General features: G+C 40.9%; 1 protein-coding gene across 1 annotated transcript; it reads right to left on the reverse strand.

Moving 5' to 3' along the window:
* Nucleotides 1-482: 482 nt before the first annotated feature.
* LOC128419190 (phospholipase A2 inhibitor and Ly6/PLAUR domain-containing protein-like) lies at nucleotides 483-16,557 on the reverse strand. The gene is made up of 6 exons (XM_053399608.1): nucleotides 16,509-16,557; nucleotides 15,051-15,173; nucleotides 9,017-9,166; nucleotides 3,916-4,059; nucleotides 2,345-2,370; nucleotides 483-707 (listed from the first exon to the last, which is right to left on the reverse strand). The coding sequence occupies exons 1-6, from the start codon at nucleotides 16,555-16,557 to the stop codon at nucleotides 483-485; spliced, it is 717 nt and encodes a 238-aa protein (XP_053255583.1).
* Nucleotides 16,558-18,356: the final 1,799 nt, after the last annotated feature.

Genomic DNA, 18,356 nt, shown 5'->3' on the forward strand with positions numbered 1-18,356 from the left:
CCCTTCTGTGATGTATGTATGATGTTTCTGGGGGTGGTCTTGAACTCCAGGGCAGGCAATTTAAAATGTCTATATAAGGGCGGACACACCTGCGTTCTGGGTCTTCCTCCTTTCCTGTGTGTGAGGGAGCACCCTGTTGCAACAGAACAATAAAGATCAGGCTTACTAGCTGCTTTGCTTCTCATTATTCGCTGGTTGGCCTCTGTTGTTTTCTCCTACCAGTAGGGAACCTATGTAAGGACCCTATCTGGGCTCTTGGATACCCCATAAGGAAAAAAAGACTTATTTTGTTTACAACATCTGAGAACCGGCATTTTATTTTCCATTGTAATGATCATAATGAAAACTTAACTGTTTTTTAATGATACACTACGAGGTTCTTTGCAGGTAGAATACACAATCCCCACATCACGAGCCCTTTTTCTCTGCCCCTTGCTTCCCTTTATTCCTCCAAATGCAAAAAAAGAAAGAAACAGAGATCCTCAGTCCTGGATTTCACCACTAGGCCTCCAATCCTCCTCATTGCCATGGATTTTGGAATACACAAGTAGGAGGTCTACACTGTCCCATTCACCCTTCATTTTCAAGCTGGTGTGAGATTCGTGAAGCATTATAGCATCTTTCTTTGACAACCTTAAGGAAATATATCCCAGTTCCGATAAAAGATCTTTTTTCCTTAATGGCACAAAAATCTGTTGTTGCACAGCCTTGGAAAATTTGGAAAGTGACATTGAAGAGCTTGTGGATAACTGGATAAAAGTAAAGACATGTTGACATTAGTACTTTGCCCAGGAACTAGAGGATTGTGTCTGTGATGGTGAATGAGAATTTTAATAAGTTAGTTTTAAAATGTGTATATTTAAGAAATTTGAAAAATATCATAATTTCATCAGAACATGAATATACAAAATTTTGAACATTAGAAGTTCAGGTAAAAAAGTAACTCAAATGTAATTTAAAATTGCTATCATACCCAAAGGACTCTCAAGACATCAAGATTATTAATAAACGGGTTATAGTTATAAAATATAATGAGATTAGAGGATCTGAAAGCAGGCTTAATTAACTAGATTAACCAAATCAAATTCTTGTGGGCAGGTAAGTTGCAATAAAATGGGAGGAATTCTATCCCTGCCATCTCCTGGACATGTGAAAAGCCGCATGCTGTGGCCACACAGCAAAATTTGAAAACAACACTCCCTCTCTGGTGTGTGAGCCTTGAGTGTGTGAACCTAGCATGTGTCAACAGTGGGATGCAGCAGCTAAAAAAACGGTGTGAGGTTCCAAAAAATGTCCTTCTTTTTATTATGTTACGTTAATTTAATTATGTTTATAAATGCTATGTTTCCTTTACTTGCAATGTGCTTCTGAAATAGCTGTGTATTAACACTGTAGTATCTTTGAAAGTCTGTCCCTGCTTTGTATCATGTAAAGGAGTGTAAACTCCTTGTAATCCAGTTACCGGTAAGTGCTGTCTTTGAATTTACTATTGCTTTGCCTGCTGAGAGATGAATGGCCCAGGTCCTGCATATGAAAGGGTCAATAAACAAAGGGAAGTGTTTTCTGTTAGGATAGTGTGAACAAGATATTTTGTGTCTGATAAGGATTTAGAGTGACCCTAAAGGTGAGAGTTTTATAAAGTTAAAGGTACCCCTGACCATTAGGTCCAGTTGTGGAGGACTCTGGGGTTGCGGCGCTCATCTCACCCTATAGGCCGAGGGAGCCTGCATCTGTCTGCAGACAGCTTCCAGGTCATGTGACCAGCATGACTAAGCCGCTTCTAGCATACCAGAGGAGTGCACGGAAACGCCATTTACCTTCCCGCCAGAGTGGTACCTATTTATCTACTTGCACTTGACGTGCTTTCGAACCGCTAGGTTGGCAGGAGCAGGGACCGAGCAACAGGCGCTCACCCCATCACGGAGATTCGAACCACTGACCTTCTGATCGGCAAGCCCTAGGCTCTGCGGTACAGGGGCTGGGTAACTTAAAAGGACTAGGATAGTTATAAAAAGCTCTGGGCATGTTCTGGAGCCTCATTAAAGATCCTCATGGATATCAAAGCACACCCTGGGCACACCCATATTAACATGCCAAGGAGTAAGGTATGAACTGGGTATCAAAAGGAACCAATAGGAATTAGAGGAGGGACAAAGGGGGAGATGGGGGGAGATGCTGTTTTAAAACCAGTGCCTGGGACAATTAAGGTCTGATTAGCAGATCCCAACAGCTGGAATTGTCTTTCATTTTTCCATTGTCTCTCAAACAGTTGGATGCCAACTAAGGCTCCCTCATTGCCCCATACTGTGATCTAAGCATCCAGAGAATCCTCCTTTTATTTTACCATTTCTATTTTCATGTTAACTACATCTAAAATGAAGTAGGTGAAAAGGGGGAATCCCAAGAGCTAATCAGGAAGTTCCGTCAGAATTCTTACTCAGCCCGCAAGAGAGACACTAGCAAAGCCCAGGCTGTAAAGGGCAGGAGATGGATGATCAGGAAGAAATGAGAGCAGTGGAGGCTCAAATGGCCTGGACTCTGCCTCTTCCCTTCTGGGGCAGATCAGCCACATGCCCCTCCCCTGTTCATTCCAAATCCCCTCTTTTCAGGAAGGAAGGATTTGGCAAATTTGCCCTCCTCTAAACAGCATTATTCCTCAAAGGCAAGATTTAGACACATCAAAAAAGTGATTCATTAAAAAATGTGTTGTAAAACCCATTGGCGAAACACAGGACTCCACAACGCCATCTGGTTTCACAGTGTGTGTATATACATATACATATACATATACATATACATATACATATACATATATACTGGTGGCTCTGTCGGTTAAACCACAGAGCCTAGGACTTGCCAATCAGAAGGTCGGTGGTTCGAATCCCTGTGATGGGGTGAGCTCCCGTTGCTCGGTCCCTTCTCCTGCCCACCTAGCAGTTCGAAAACATGTCAAGTCCCAGTAGATAAATAGGTACCATTCCGGTGGGAAGGTAAACAGCGCAAATGCCAGGTCCCTTGGCCATTAAAGCGAGATGAGCGCCGCAACCCCAGAGTCATGCGCGACAGGACCTAATGGTCGGGGTCCCTTTACATACATATATATATATATATATATATATATATATATATATATATATATATATTCCAGTATTGTCCAAACTTAGTTGGTCTCTAAGATGCTACTGGACAATTTTATTTTTTAAAAAATTATATATATTTCTACTGTGTCAGACCAACATGGCTGCCTACCTGAATCTGGTTTCAGTGTTATAACACTTATAAAGTGCTTTATCTTTACGAATGTAGCTAAATCCTGACATCAGCAAAATGATGTATGCTGGTGGAAAAGAGCATCTCCTCCCTTTCTCCCTCCTTCTGTCTATCCCCTAAATCCATTTTGGGAGTTTTCCCAATTCTGTGGAGCATATATTGAGAGGATACAGAGCACATACAGGTGGAAGAGAGCAGAAATTCTGTTGCACACTGTAAATCCGTGCACCAATGGTCTGAGTTAGCCAGATACTGTTCACTGTCACAGAATTTAAGAAAAAAATCACATTCTTTTTACATAATAAATATGCTTTTTGAGCAAGAAGGACACATTTTGTCCTGGACTGCATCCCAGTGGTGGAGAGATCCAATTGCAACTGGGGTGAAGCAATGAATGCACTTTACTTTTTTCAGAAGGGCTCTGAATCCTCATTCTGGACAAGCAAGTAGCATTAGGAGAGTTAAATGACACAGCCCAGGAAGGCAAAACACAAAGAAAGGGTGCAGATTAGGGTCAGTGAGAGATATGATCCCTTTCTCTTTTCCAGCAACATTTAAGGGAAAGGGAGGGAGGGAGAGCAGGAGGAAGTCTGTGTGACCCAGCCAGTGACTAGGCCTTTTTTCCTGTCTGAGTAGCAGTGTTACCATTAAGAGATCCTTGGAAATCAACACACTGGGTCTCATTCTCAAGGCAGTTGATGGTCATCCCACCTTCACACTTTGTGGTTCCATTGGAGAAGCAGGATCGGCACTGCAGACCATTTTCAGCCATCATGTTGCGATCAGGAACTGCCAATATCAAAAGTATAGTGAGCTTGTTAGTTGTCTGTTTTAGTATCCGTGTGTTATATTACAGTGGCACATCTAGTTGCAGACATGATCCATTTTGGGGTGCCATTTGCACCCCGAAAAGTCTGCAACTAGAGCAACACTTCTGTGCAAGCGCAGAGCGTGATAGAGTGCTTCTGTGTATGTGTGAAGCGCGCAGATCGCTTCTGTGCATGCACAAAGTGCACAGGACATTTCTGCACGTGTGCGCACAACAAAACCCGGAAGTATACACTTCCTTGTTTGCCGCGCTCACAAGCCGAAAAGACGCAACATGTACCTAACGCAACACAAGGTTATGACTGTAATGGAATCCACCCTGTAACTTAACAGTTTTGGTGGGGCAACTGCAAATAATCTTGAATATAATATGACATAGGCACAATCTGACTTCAGGACTGACCTTGCGACAAAGTCACCATTGGTCTCTGAGATGAATGACCTTTACCAAAAGTGGGGTGGGCAAGTGTGAACCTTCTTTTCCTTCTCACTCTCTCTGAAGGTTTTCATGCCATCAATTATGGTGTAGCCTCTCTGAAATTATACGCTCTTAGTGTCCTATTTTTGTACAGAGAATCTCTATATATTCTGCTCTTCAGCAATGAGTTATCTATCACTTTCTGTGAACCGTCTTGCGACCTCTGGTTATAGGGCAGTATATAAATTCAATAAATAATAATAATAAATAATAACTGCCAGCTTAGACAGTGCTTATTATGTCAATTAAAAAACTGACCAGAAGCAGCTCAAGGGTCATTTAGGAGGACACCTGGATAAAATAGGTGGGAGACTTAATGATGACTTATTGGACGACCAAGAACTAGTAGACAACACACAAAAAAGATTAGAGGAATATTTCAAATTGAATTTAAATAAAGAAACAAAAATCCAAACTGTATGGAACGCTAGTAAAGCGGTCATGAGAAGTTTTTTTATACAACAAAATGCTGTTAAAAAAAGAGCCAGGGAAGCAAAGAAAAAGGAAATTTTGGATGCCATATCAAAGAAGGAAACGAATTAGGAAAAAATCCAAACAAACAATCAATAAAACAGGCAATAAAATTATTACAATCACAGTATTCAAATGATGAAATAGCATGGAAAAATTAAAAAAATGAGTATGAAAATAAACCAGGAGAGTTGCTAGCATGGCAACTAAGGAAAAATCAACAGATGAACTACATAGGTAAAATTAACTCCAATGGGAAAGTTTTGGATAAAACAAAAGAAATAAGGGAAGCTTTTATAAATATTTTCAGAATTTGTATAAAAGAGGAAATGAAAATATAATCAACATACAAGAATATATAAAAAAGAGTCATCTGACTAAGATAAAACAAGAGGAGACAGTATTCTTAAATACACAAATAACAGACCAAGAAATTCCTGATGCAGTAAGTCAAATAAAGATGGGTAAATCACCAGGACCAGATGGATTATCAGCAAAGTATTATAAGAACTTTTAAAGAACAGCTTGCAAACCCAATGAAAGACATAATGAAGGAAATATTAACAAAAGGGAAAATTCCAGAGACATGAAAGGAAGCCTATATTACTTTAATTCCAAAACAAGATACAGATTTGACTCTGTTCAAAAGCTATAGACCCATTTCATTATTGAATAACGATTACAAGATATTTGCTAATATTTTAGCTAACAGATTGAAAAAGTTCTTAAATGTTTATATACATCCAGATCAAGTGGGATTCCATCCAGGTAGACAGATGAAAGAAAATATAAGAAATATCTTAAATGTAATAGAATATCTAGAAGTAAGAAGTGAGAAAAAAGCAGCAATGATGTTTATAGATCCGGAAAAAGCATTTGATAAAATATCTTGGGATTTTATGAAGAAAGTGATGGAAGAAATGGTATATGGAGAAAAGTTTGTAAAAGGGATACAAGCTGTATATACAGAACAGAATGCAACATTAATTATCAACAAGGTGATAACGAATCAATTTAAAATAGAAAAAGGTAAGATACAAGGATGTCCGCTGTCACCTTTATTATTCATCCTGGTCCCAGACGTTTTAAACAGAAAAATAAGAGGAGATAAACAAATTGTGAAAATAAGAACGGGGGGGGGGGTGAATTTTAAGTTGAAAGCATTTGCAGATGACTTGGTAATTACAGTTGAGGAACCAAAATTATGTCTCCCTGAAGTTTGGGTAAGTAGCAGGATTTAAATTAAATAAAGAAAAGACAAAAATATTAACACACACAAAAAAAGAAGTAATCAGAGAAAAAGGAATTGCAGGAGATTACAAAGATAGAAATTTATTTTAAAAAGTCAAATATTTAGGAATCTGTCTTACCAACAAAAATTTAAATTTAAATAGGGGTAATTATGAGAAAGTTTGGAATGAGATTAAGAAAGATTTGGAAATCTGGAACAGAATGAATCTTTCTCTGATGGGAAGGATAGCAGCAATAAAGATGAATGTTATTTTTATTTCAGTCAGTACCAATAATAAGTAACTTTGTCTGCTTCAAAAACTGGCAAAAAGATATTTCAAAGTTTGTCTGGAATGGGGGAAAGCCTAGAATAAAATACAAAATACTTGTTGATACTTAAGATAGAGGAGGGCTCTCCCTTCCAGACCTAAAATTGTGTAATGAAGCAGCTTGCATCACGTGCATTCGTGACTGGATTAAATTAGAGAGAGATGAAATATTAGATTTGGAAGGACATGATAATAGATTTGTTTGGCATTCATATTTATGGTATGGGAAAGATAAAAAACACAAAGGTTTTCATAACCATATAATAAGAAAAACTTATAAAAGGATGGGATAAACATAAAGATTTTTTAAAACCAAAAACTCCACGTTGGCTCTCGCCGGTGGCAGCATTAGCATTAAAACATCTTAGTAAGAGAAGAAATTGGCTTACGTACAGAGAATTATTAATAGAGACTGAAAAAGGGTTAAAGCTGAAAGAATATGAGGAACTAAAGACTACATTGCAAAGTTGGCTGCATCATAGACAACTGAACAAACAATTTAAGGAAGACAATAAAAAAAGTTTCAGCTACACAGTATCAAGCTTTCAAAAAGATATGTTTGAGAGTGATACGAAATTAGTTTAAAATGTATAGTCTCCTGTTATATGGGGAAACGCTGGATGAAATGGTAAAGTCAGCACAAATAAAGTGGGCTCAGGATTTGTCATAATATACAACTGGAAGATTGGGAAAAGATGTGGAAGCTGAATTTAAAATTTACAGACTGTATCTTATTGAAAGAGAATTATATGAAAATGGTGTATAGATGGTATATTATGCCAGAGAAAGTGACAAAAATGTATAAAAAGGGATATAAAACCTGCTGGAAATGTAAAGAAAAAGATGGTACATTTTATCGTATGTAGTGGGAGTGCAAAAGGGTTTGAAATTATTGGGAAATGATATATAATGAATTGAGGGGAAATGCTTTAAAAGTCTTTTGTTAAGAAACCAGAAGCATTCCTCTTAGGAATTTTAGATCGTGATTTAAAAAAAAGGAAATTTGAAATTATTTATGTATGCAACAACAGCGGCAAGAATTATATTAGCAAAAGCTTGGAAGACAGAAGAAATACCAATGAAAGAACAATGGCAAGGGAAACTTATGGACTATGCAGAACTGGCAAAATTAACAGATAAATTACATGAAAAGGATAACAAAGACTTTAAAAGAGAATGGGAACCATTTACAGCATATATGATGAAGCAACATAAAGAATTGGACTCACTGGCAGGGCTTGAATAAACAAACATAATTGTATATAACAAAAAGTAAGATTATATGAATGGGGGAAATTTTGGGAAACAACATGCAGGGTGAGTTATATGTAAATAAAACAAAATGGGAATATGAGGGAAGGGTAGGGGGGAATATGGAAATATGGAAAATTGTTAGAAAAATATTGTTAATGGAAAAACCAATATTTTTTTATTTTTAAAGAAAGTTAACTGTTCATGACCTTAGGTATACAATTATATTGCTTGAAATAGATCATTCACAGGCTAATCATGCATAGGGAATGTTATAAAGGCATCTTGAAGTTTGTATTCTTGGCCAAGATTTTTATTTTTTTACTTATCCGCTGGGTTAATTAATTTAGGCCAAATTCCTAAATGGTGTGTCTCTAAATCCTAGGAAATTAACATGACTTATTTCAAAAGGAATCTACTTCTGAAGTGACCATTTTGGGGAAGTGGGTCATTAAAATAGCAGATTAGCACAGCAGCACATCAAAGGTATGGAGGCTGCTACCTGTGTAGTAATAAAACCAGGATTAGGTTTTATTAGAATATGCGGGATGTGACCGTTCTCAGGATAAGACAAGCAGCCATGAGAGGGACAGAACGTCTTGTTGTGGAAGCCTTCATCATAGGTTTCAGGTTGTATATATTTATACATAACTGATATATCATATAGACTCTACAGTGTCTGCTGTGTATTATGGTCCCAAAGGAAACACAGAGTCTGGGTTAAACCACGCCTGGTACCCCTGGAATCTCATATCACTTGGATAAAGGGACAGTGTGTAACAAAATCTTAAAGGTAAAGGTAAAGGTACTCCTGGCTGTTAGGTCCAGTCGCGGAATCTGAGGTTGTGCGCACATCTCGCTCTATAGGCTGAGGGAGCCAGCGTTTCTCTGGCAGAGAGGTAGCTGCCCAGTAGGTCCGTTTTTTTCATAGTTTCTCCTCATGACTGCCTCCCTCTCCTGCCTGACTCTCTACCCCTTGAGAGTCCCTAATAGTCCTGAGCTGCTCAACCCAACCTATAGCCATCTGGGGCTGTCTCAACCCATTTGAATGAGGCACAGGTCCTCTGAATACTGCTGATTGACTAAGGATCCAGGCCTCGGCCAAATCCAGTGCACAGCCCTAACATGTTAATGATTCTAAAATGATGCAGAAACTTACGGCTGAGAATTTCATTATTACACAGTTCAGTCTTGCAGCATTGCATCTTCATCTCAAAGAATTCACCATTCGCTGCAGTGAAGCTGTAATGGCCTGGATAACAAATGCTGGATCGCGAGCATTGATTCAAAAGTTGCCCTTGGAATTTCACTATGAAAAAGAATTTGAAAGAAATATCTAGATCTGGAGTTCTATTGCTCCTAAGGCACATTCACTGTAATTCATTGTAGAGAAGCAAATATAAGTCAGATGGCCTTGGCTAATTTCCTCTCGGAATTAATAAGAAATAGTAACCCTGCTCTAGATTTTTAAAAAATGAGCGCCTTCTAATCCTTTCCCTGTATTTCTGTTTTACCATCAGGGCCTTGTAAAAACCCCAAGACCTCCTGCAATGATTTTGCAAAGTTTTTTGCAGATAAAGTTACTCATATTCAGAAGGAGGTAGACACCACCGTGGGAGCAGGGGCGGGGCGGGAGAGTGCTAGACCCCTGTCTTGTCAACTTGCGTGAAATCAATTTCAATCCGTTACCCCCCAAGGATGTGGACAGGCTGCTTGGATGCGTGAAACCAACCACCTGTCTCCTTGATCCTTGCCCATCCTGGCTAATAAAAGCAAGAAGGGAAGGGCTGGGCGATGGGCTCTGTGAATGTTTCCCTCTGTGAAATGAGTATTCCCAGACGCGCTGAAAGAGGTGATCATTAAACCAATTCTTTAAAAAACATCTTTAGACCCGGCCAGTATGGCCAACTATTGCCCAGTCTCAAATCTTCCATTCTTGGGCAAGATGATTGAGTAGGTGGTTGCTGAACAACTCCAGGCACACCTGGAGGATGCGGACCAGTTGGATCCCTTCCAATCAGGATTCAGGCCTCATCATGGGGCGGAAACTGCCTTGGTTGCACTGGTTGATGATCTCCGGCGGGCTAGGGACAAAGGTTTCCTAGTTCTGCTGGATCTTTCAGTGGCCTTTGATACAATCAACCATAACATCCTTCTGGACCGTCTAGAGGAGCTGGAAGCTCGGGGCAGTGTTATACAGTGGTTCCGCTCCTTCCTCTTAGGCAGTGTTCAGAAAGTGGGGGGGATGAGTGTTCAGACCCCTGCACCCTCACTTGTGAGGTGCCTCAGGGTTCCGTCCTCTCCGTCATGCTTTTTAACATCTACATGAAGCTGCTGGGAAAGATCATCAGGAGGTTTGGACTGGGTGTCCATCAATATGCGGATGATACCCAGCTCTACCTCTCTCTTAAATTGGAACCAGTGAAGGCAGTGAAGGTCCTGTGTGAGTGCCTGGAGGCGGTTGGAGGATGGATGGCGGCTAATGAATTGAGGTTGAATCCTGACAAGATAGAAATACTGTTCTTGGGGAACAGGGGATGGGCTGGTGTGGAGGACTGGTATGCAGGCTGAGACCCTACTTGCCCGCAGACTGTCTCGCCAGAGTGTTGCATGTTCTGGTAATCTCCCACTCGGTCTACTGCAACGCATTGCAGTGGGGCTACGTGGGGCTACCTTTGAAGGTGACCCGGAAACTGCAACTAATCCAGAATGCAGCAGCTAGACTGGTGACTGGGGGAGGCCACTGAGACCATATAACACCTGTCCTGAAAGACCTACATTGGCTCCCAGTACATTTCCGAGCACAATTCAAAGTGTTGGTGTTGACCTTTAAAGCCCTGAACGTCCTCAGCCTAGTATACCTGAAGGAGCATCTCCGCCCCCATCGTTCTGCCCGGACACTGAGGGCCTTCTGGCAGTTCCCTCACTGTGAGAAGCAAAGCTACAGGGAACCAGGCAGAGGGGCTTCCCAGTAGTGGCGCCCACCCTGTGGTATGCCCTCCCATCAGATGTCAAAGAGATAAACAACTACCTGACATTTAGAAGACATCTGAAGGCAGCCCTGTTCAGGGAAGTTTTTAATGTGTGACATTTTAATGTATTTTTGATTTTTGTTGGAAGCCACCCAGAGTGGCTGTGGATACCCAGCCAGATCGGCAGGGTACAAATAAATTATCATTATCATTATCATTATCATCATTATATTTTGCTTTTGAAAATGATTTTGTGGGTCTTTTGACTGAAATAAATAATGTTGTTGTTCTGGGCAGTATAAGTAGCATTTTCAGCTGAATTTGGGGAAACCATTTGTAAATTTTGATAATCAACCCAATTTGCAATGGGGCGTGAATAATTTCGATTGAAACAGTAGTTTGTAAAATACACCAGAAGCTTTCAAAGCTATATTTTGATCATAGACGAGAGTAAAATGCATTAAATTTGGAATGTACGTAGAACTTCATTTCAGGTCCAATCTGCAGCATGAAGAATCATGGCTCCTTCTGTACTTCTGACAATACATCTGACATACACTGCATTCTCTCTGCTAGTCGATCATAACCATTTACATGGTGAGGAAATACTTCCCTGAAAACTCCTGTTCCCTAACCGAAGATACTTGGCATTGCACTTCAACTGCACCAACCTCACTGTCCAATTTCCCTTCTTCCTCCAAGAATGTAGCAATGATGTAGGAACAGATGGTCAAGGGAGCACCACCATCCCACCCAGAATTGCCCCAAGGTATTTTGGCACCTGAGGCAAACCACAAAATGGCAACCACACACTCCAGGGAAGAAGGGGTGGGTGAATATGTACATCAAGAACAAGGAAGAGCAATATATCCTTTATGTTGGTTCCTTCCTCATCATTTCATTACTTGTGATGTGATAAGGAGCCATGAAAGTGTGAAGCACCTTCATCTCTCATCCTTTGATTGCTTGGCTTTTGAATAGACTTTATGGAGTTTGTGAAAGGACTCTCCACTTTAATGTCATTTATGGCAAGGGGAATTATCAACTTACTTTGCAGGATTATTGCCCTGGTTTGATAACCAATATTAAGAGGTCATTGGTTTGGGTCAATGGAGATTTCTGGTTAATGCAAATAAGGTTCTCCAAGCCAAGCTGGAAATCTGATTCTTGTAATCAGGTGATTTTAGATTCCCCACAGACACAGGATGATTTGCTGACATTGATTCCATCTTTGTCATGGGTAGAGCATTTTAAGGCGGTTTTATTTGATGACTGTATTCCACCTGATAGTCAGGACCATACCACTTTCACTTTCGTGGATGAGTGGCCCCCTGTCTCCATCACCGAAGTTATAACTTGACCAGATGACCAGATGAAAGCAGGAAAGGCTACTGGCCCTGATGCTATTCCATCTGAATTGATCAAAGCCAAGCCAGAGTGGTGGGCTCCAATACTAGCAGAACTATTCACTATGATAGATAGATCTGATATCATACCTCACTCATGGCAGCAATCTATAATCATCCCAATCTTTAAAAAGGGTGACAGAAAGCTGCCATCCAATTATTGGCCAATAAGTCTACTGTCAAACATTGGGAAATTGTATGCTAAACATCTGTTAAATAAACTAACTACTTGGCTTGATGAGAATAACATCATAGGTCCAGAGCAGGCAGGGTTCAGGCCAGGGAAATCTACTTTACGCAATTGTTTGGTGTTATCTCATTTAGCCACTAAGTACATGCGGCTTCATAAAGAATGTCTTTATGTAGCCTTCCTTGATATCAAGGCTGCTTTTGACACTGTCGACAGGGGGCTGTTATAGTCCAAACTGGAGGCAATGGGCCTAGAACCTAGATTACTTTACTTGATCAAAAAGCTTTACACAAAGAACACCTGTCACATAAGAACAACACCAGGGAATGTAATGACAGATCCTGTCATTATAAACAGAGGTGTAAAGCACGGCTGTGTAGTCACTCTCTTTTTAATCTTTTTCTTAACGACCTCACTTCTCTACTAAAACAGGTGGACGCCCACAGCCCAAAACTCAACGCATCAAGCATTCCCCTCTTTCTATACGCAGATGATATGATTTTGCTTTCACGGACAATAATTGGCCTAAAATGTTTGTTAAATTCCTGTATTGACTATCTGTCCAGAATGAAATTGTGCATGAACTCTGATAAAAGCAAAATAATGGTTTTTGGGAATTCATGCAAAAGCTATAACTGGGTATTTGGTGGAAAACACATCCAGCAGGTATTCGAATTCCACTACCTGGGAATCACATTCCATCATAGGCTTCTATCGTCCTCGCACCATGCAATGGCGGTGAATGCCAGTAAGATGTCTATGCAGGCCATAATGCATTTATTTATAGCAAGAGGTAATTCGCATATCCCCTCTGCCCTCAAAATCTTCAACGCCAAAGTTATAGCTCAGTTGCTCTACGGAATTCCAATCTGGCTGCCAGGGTTTACCCAGCTGGTAGAGCGAGTGCAGGCAGCTTTCCTTTTAAAGATTTTTGCTGTACCATGTTGTGTACCCTATGCAGCTTTGTGTCTAGAGGGAGGTCAACACAAGGTAGAGACCATAGCCTGGGCGAGATTTCTTACATGCTGGTTAAACATCTGCCTCACAACAGATAAAGATCCTCTCCCTAGTGAAGTTTTCCTCAATCCCTTTCCTTCCCCAGGGCTACAACGGTTTAACATAAAGGTACAGCAACTTGGGCTGTCAGTGGAATCTTTGCGATTGATGTCCTCACCATCTGCCAAGACATTGGATGGCAGGAACTAACAGCAGTAGCAGAGAAAACATGCTCCCCTCTTAACTTTCAACTTTCTTGGGCACATGAAATTAACCACAACTATCTTGAATTTTTGCTTAATCCTCAAGAAAGAAGGGCATTTTCGCTGGCCAGGTTTAATTCAAATCCTTCAAACCTCCTATGGGGAAGGTTCTCGGGAATGGTGGAAGGAGAAAGAACTTGCCCATGTGAAGACCATCAGGTGGAAACTCTTACACATATGGTTCTTAAATGTAAAGGATATGTTGATCTCCACCAGCAGTTCCTAGATCAACTCTGCATCCCCAAATGGAAACCAGAGTTAGAGGTCATACATTTTCTACTATTGGGGAATAATCAGGACCTCACCAAGTTAGTGGCTAAATATCTTGTTCTGATTTTTTGTCACAGAAACACATTGCAGACATCTGCTCTCCCTGGAGACCTAGAGATGTAATGTTAGACTGCCTTGCCTCTTTCATTTGACAAATGTTTTGTGTCACTGGGAAGGTGGTAATTCTGTATTGATTTGTTATGGATGTTTGTATGTAATGCCAATAAAAGGTTTGAGGATGATGATGACAACCAAAACTAAACTGGAGTTCATTGGTTTGGGTCAATGGAGATTTCTGGTTAATGCAAAACAGGTTCTCCAAGCCAAGCTGGAAACCTGATGCTTGTGATCAGGTTATTTTAGATTCCCCATTTTCAAATGTAAGCCATTCTTTACTTGTCAGGGAGTCAATAACAAATGAGTGTAGATAATAAAAAGGAATATTTATTGCCAAAACAAACAGAGTTCATCAGAGTGGCGATCACAGCCATCCATCCATAAATCAAAGATGTCCCTTCTAAGGAGGGTGTTTCTGGCGAGACCAGAAACAGCTGGATTCCTCTTGTGACGTATTCTGTCTTGAAGACCACCCCCATATGCCTAAAACGTGAGCTAAGGGAGTCAGCTCCAACCCCTTCCTCTTTCTCTGAGAGTGCACTACCGTGGTCTTTCCTGCTCTCTAAGCTGCTTTCGTTTCTAGGCCCTGCATTTTGTCCTTCACTAGCACAATGGGAAGCTGCAGGCTGACTTCCCCAAAACCTGCTGTCAGTCGGCATTCCTAAGGGCAGGGGAGTTGGATCTCCGCTATAATCCTCCTGTCTTTTAGTTAACCCTCTCTCGTCTTGGCTCCTTCCTTCACTGGGAGCTGGCAGCAAACTTCCCTTGGGAGCTGGCTCATTCATGATGATATTGCAGAATTGGGAAGCTGTGATACTCCAGATGTTGCTGGACTACATTTCCCATCATCTTTGACTGGTGGCCAGGATAGATGAGGCAGATGGGCGTTCTCATTCATCTACAGCTTATGTGCCATAGCTTCCTTACCACTAATTTAGTCATTCCAACAACAAAAGACAAAAAGCCAGATAAATCTTACCTAGATTTGTACGCAGAACACTGGAAGCACAGGAATCGTCATCCAAGTTACAAGTGTTTTCTACATAGCCATCATATGTCAGTCCAGTCCTGTTGGACGCATATCTGCAGTGCAGAGGTAATGCTGAGGACAGGAACAAAAGATTACTTCATGGATTATTATTATTTGGTTTTGTGGTTTGCTTGATTTGACACAGAGAAGGAGGTGAGAGTGAATTAAATCTTTTAGATGAAATGGGGTTCAAGTTAATAATATATTTTTTAAAAATTAAATGAGTAAAAGCCATTGGCCAGAACACTGGTTTAATTCTTTCCAAGAGGTTTGAAGGTAAATCGTCCCTTTACCATGGCCCATTTTCTTCTACAGTTCGATTACAATCGTAGATGTGAGCTAAGACAAAGGAGCAATGGCCAGATGATGAGCAGCAGGAAGGCAAATTATGACAGTGTGCAAATCCTTTCCCCCTCACCTGCATGTCCACTTTTAAATCTAAATTGGTCTTATCCCTTCATTTAGGCATGAAAAAAAGCATCGGGGGAACTGGGAACCCTATGCAGAAATAGTCTGTACCACCTCTTACTAGACCTCTTGGGGAGAAGATTTTGCATTTAAACTAGTTTTAAGCACAGTTAAATCAACAGAGTTAGCCAGGTCAAGAGAGTTGAACTTTAAGGGTTCTACTAGCTATGCTGAGGCAACTCACCTGAGAAAAAAGTTGACAACTTTCTGGGTTTTTAAATACAGTTAAGAGGGGAGAAAGAGGGGACTTGCTGGAAGCACATACTGTTCTGAATGATATGGACAAAGTGGAAATACAAACATTTTGATCCCTCTATGCTATGAGAGCATAATGCTAGAGTTTAGACTATCCAATGAAGCTAAATGTTGGAACCTTTAAGACTGACAAAGCTACCAATTGAATGACTTCACAAAAGGTTTTGACAAATGATGCAGAATTAGGCTACCAGTGGATACTAAACATTGTACCTTCTGTTACTATCATATTTCAAATATCAGTTGCTGGAAGTACAAGAGAGGAAAGTGCTGCTGCTGATGCAGTGAGGTCCTGATCCTATGCATACCATAGTCCTCAGGTTTTTGGTGTGAGAACAGGATCCTGGACTAGGGATGAACTATTCTATCCATTTCAGTTGCTCTTAGTTTCTAATTTTTTGATTTATATGTTTTCCAAGAAGCTCAGTGCTGTGTACATGGTTCTCTGCTCCCCATTTTATCATCACAAGAACCCTGTGAGGTAGGTTAAGCTGAGCTTTAGTGACTGGTCCAGGAGTTCCCAGTGAGCTTCATGGCTAAGTGGGTATTTGAACCCTGGTCTCCTGGATCCTTATCTGACCGTCTAATGGCTACAACACACTAGCTCTCTTAAATTCAGCTCTCCAGATTCCTCTGTCCTCTAAATATAATTAAAAGTTGCCCATCCTACTGGTTCCCAATTACCTGAAGAAAGCAGGGGCAAGAGGAGGCATGTGCTCAGGAGTGCCTTCATCATTCTAGAAAGAGAACCAATGCACATAGAGGCTTACTTGGAGGGATCTATAGGCTACGTGTTTGTGCTGCAGGCAACACTTGGGGACAAATGTTCAGTGAGTTCTAGGAAGAGGAGTCCCCCCCCCCTTTGGCATAAAGACAGAGAGAAAATGATGAAATTCAAAGCTCACTGTTGAAATTGTCTGAATTATTTCTCCACAGTCTCATTAGTTGTCAATAGGCACTTTTCAGATTTCTTCCTCTATACAGTTAATTTACAATTAAAATACTGACAGCACCCAATAAAGGAAATGAGAGCAAAAAGGTAAAGGCTAAGCCCAGAAGAAATCACCTCAATACAGTCTCTATCAAAGGATTCCTCTTCTAAAGGAGAAAAAAGCCAGCAAGGCTGGGAAGTATGGAATGAGCTGTGGGTAAAATGTTGACTTCATATTGCAGCGCACATGGATTTAATGGAGGCTTCAACCAGTAAAACTGATCCTCCTGTTTTACAGATGATTATCCTTCCTAGAGGCTCAAAAGGATGAAATTAGAGCTGAAGATTCTCACCTCATCCAAAGACTGAGAAAGTGCCAAGTATGAATCAGCCACACAAACAACTAGGGGGAAGGTCTCTACTGGAGCCAACAATGGCCATGGAGCTTCCTCCATTCAGAAGCTACACAAACTTGGCCATTCTCTCAACCAGTCAAGTGGAAGGCAACAAACCATGTGCAAAGGCCACTTGAGGAAGACACATTGTTGGTTCAGCTGCAAATTACCCCCAAAAGCTGTTAGTGCATCCACACAGAAAAAAGGAGGGTGACTCAGTGGCACTGAAGCAATCCGTTCAGGTGCAGGCAAGTAAGGCTGACGTAGAAAGTAAGGTAATGATACCACAGGACAACAAACAGCTTCAAATGAGCAACTTGTTCCAAGAAGGCTGCAGAGGCAATTGAGGCCATCTGACTATGCTCATCATTAAAAGTAGAAAAAATAATTCCGAGCCAATGCCTCTGTTTTTGCCTTTACTTGATTTGGGGTCTTACTGAGTTGGAAGGAGTAATATACTTTTTCTCCTTTTCCAGTCCACTAATCAAAGTGCAGTGAAAGCCTCAAGGTACTGCTCAGGTGACTCCTCAGCTGGCAAAGCTGGAAATAGCTCAGGAAGGTTGAAAGGTGCCAGGGACGCACTGGTAGACACTGAATAGAGTACAATGGCTCCAAGATCATTCCTGAGAGCTGATTAAATCATTTTACTGAACTTTGCTCCTCCTTGTTCTAATTGTGTCAGATTGTTGTGAAAGGCAGAGGATACTTTAAGTCAGCTGATCTGTTTAGTGATGACTGTCTTAGCCACATTGTCTTGAAGTGAATCCAGCTAGTTGTTTATACCTGCTGCAAATCCCACCCTCCATTTTCAGAAGACAAGAAGAACCCTGCAGTGTAGCAGCATCCTTCTTGGAGTGGCTGATCAGATGTCCATGGGTACAGGACTATCATAACAGGAGGGCAGTAGCCCACTACCCCTGTTCTCCCGCAGCAACTGGAAATAGTATATCCATCAAACTCATTACGGTAGTTTGATGGATATACAGTGGTACCTCAGGTTACATACACTTCAGGTTACATACGCTTCAGGTTACAGACTCCGCTAACCCAGAAATAGTGCTTCAGGTTAAGAACTTTGTTTCAGGATGAGAACAGAAATCGGGCTTCCGCGGCGCGGCAGCAGCAGGAGGCCCCATTAGCTAAAGTGGCTCTTCAGGTTAAGAACAGTTTCAGGTTAAGTACTGACCTCTGGAACGAATTAACCTC

This window comes from Podarcis raffonei, chromosome 8, assembly GCF_027172205.1.
Source record: "Podarcis raffonei isolate rPodRaf1 chromosome 8, rPodRaf1.pri, whole genome shotgun sequence".
Classification (NCBI taxonomy): domain Eukaryota; kingdom Metazoa; phylum Chordata; class Lepidosauria; order Squamata; family Lacertidae; genus Podarcis; species Podarcis raffonei.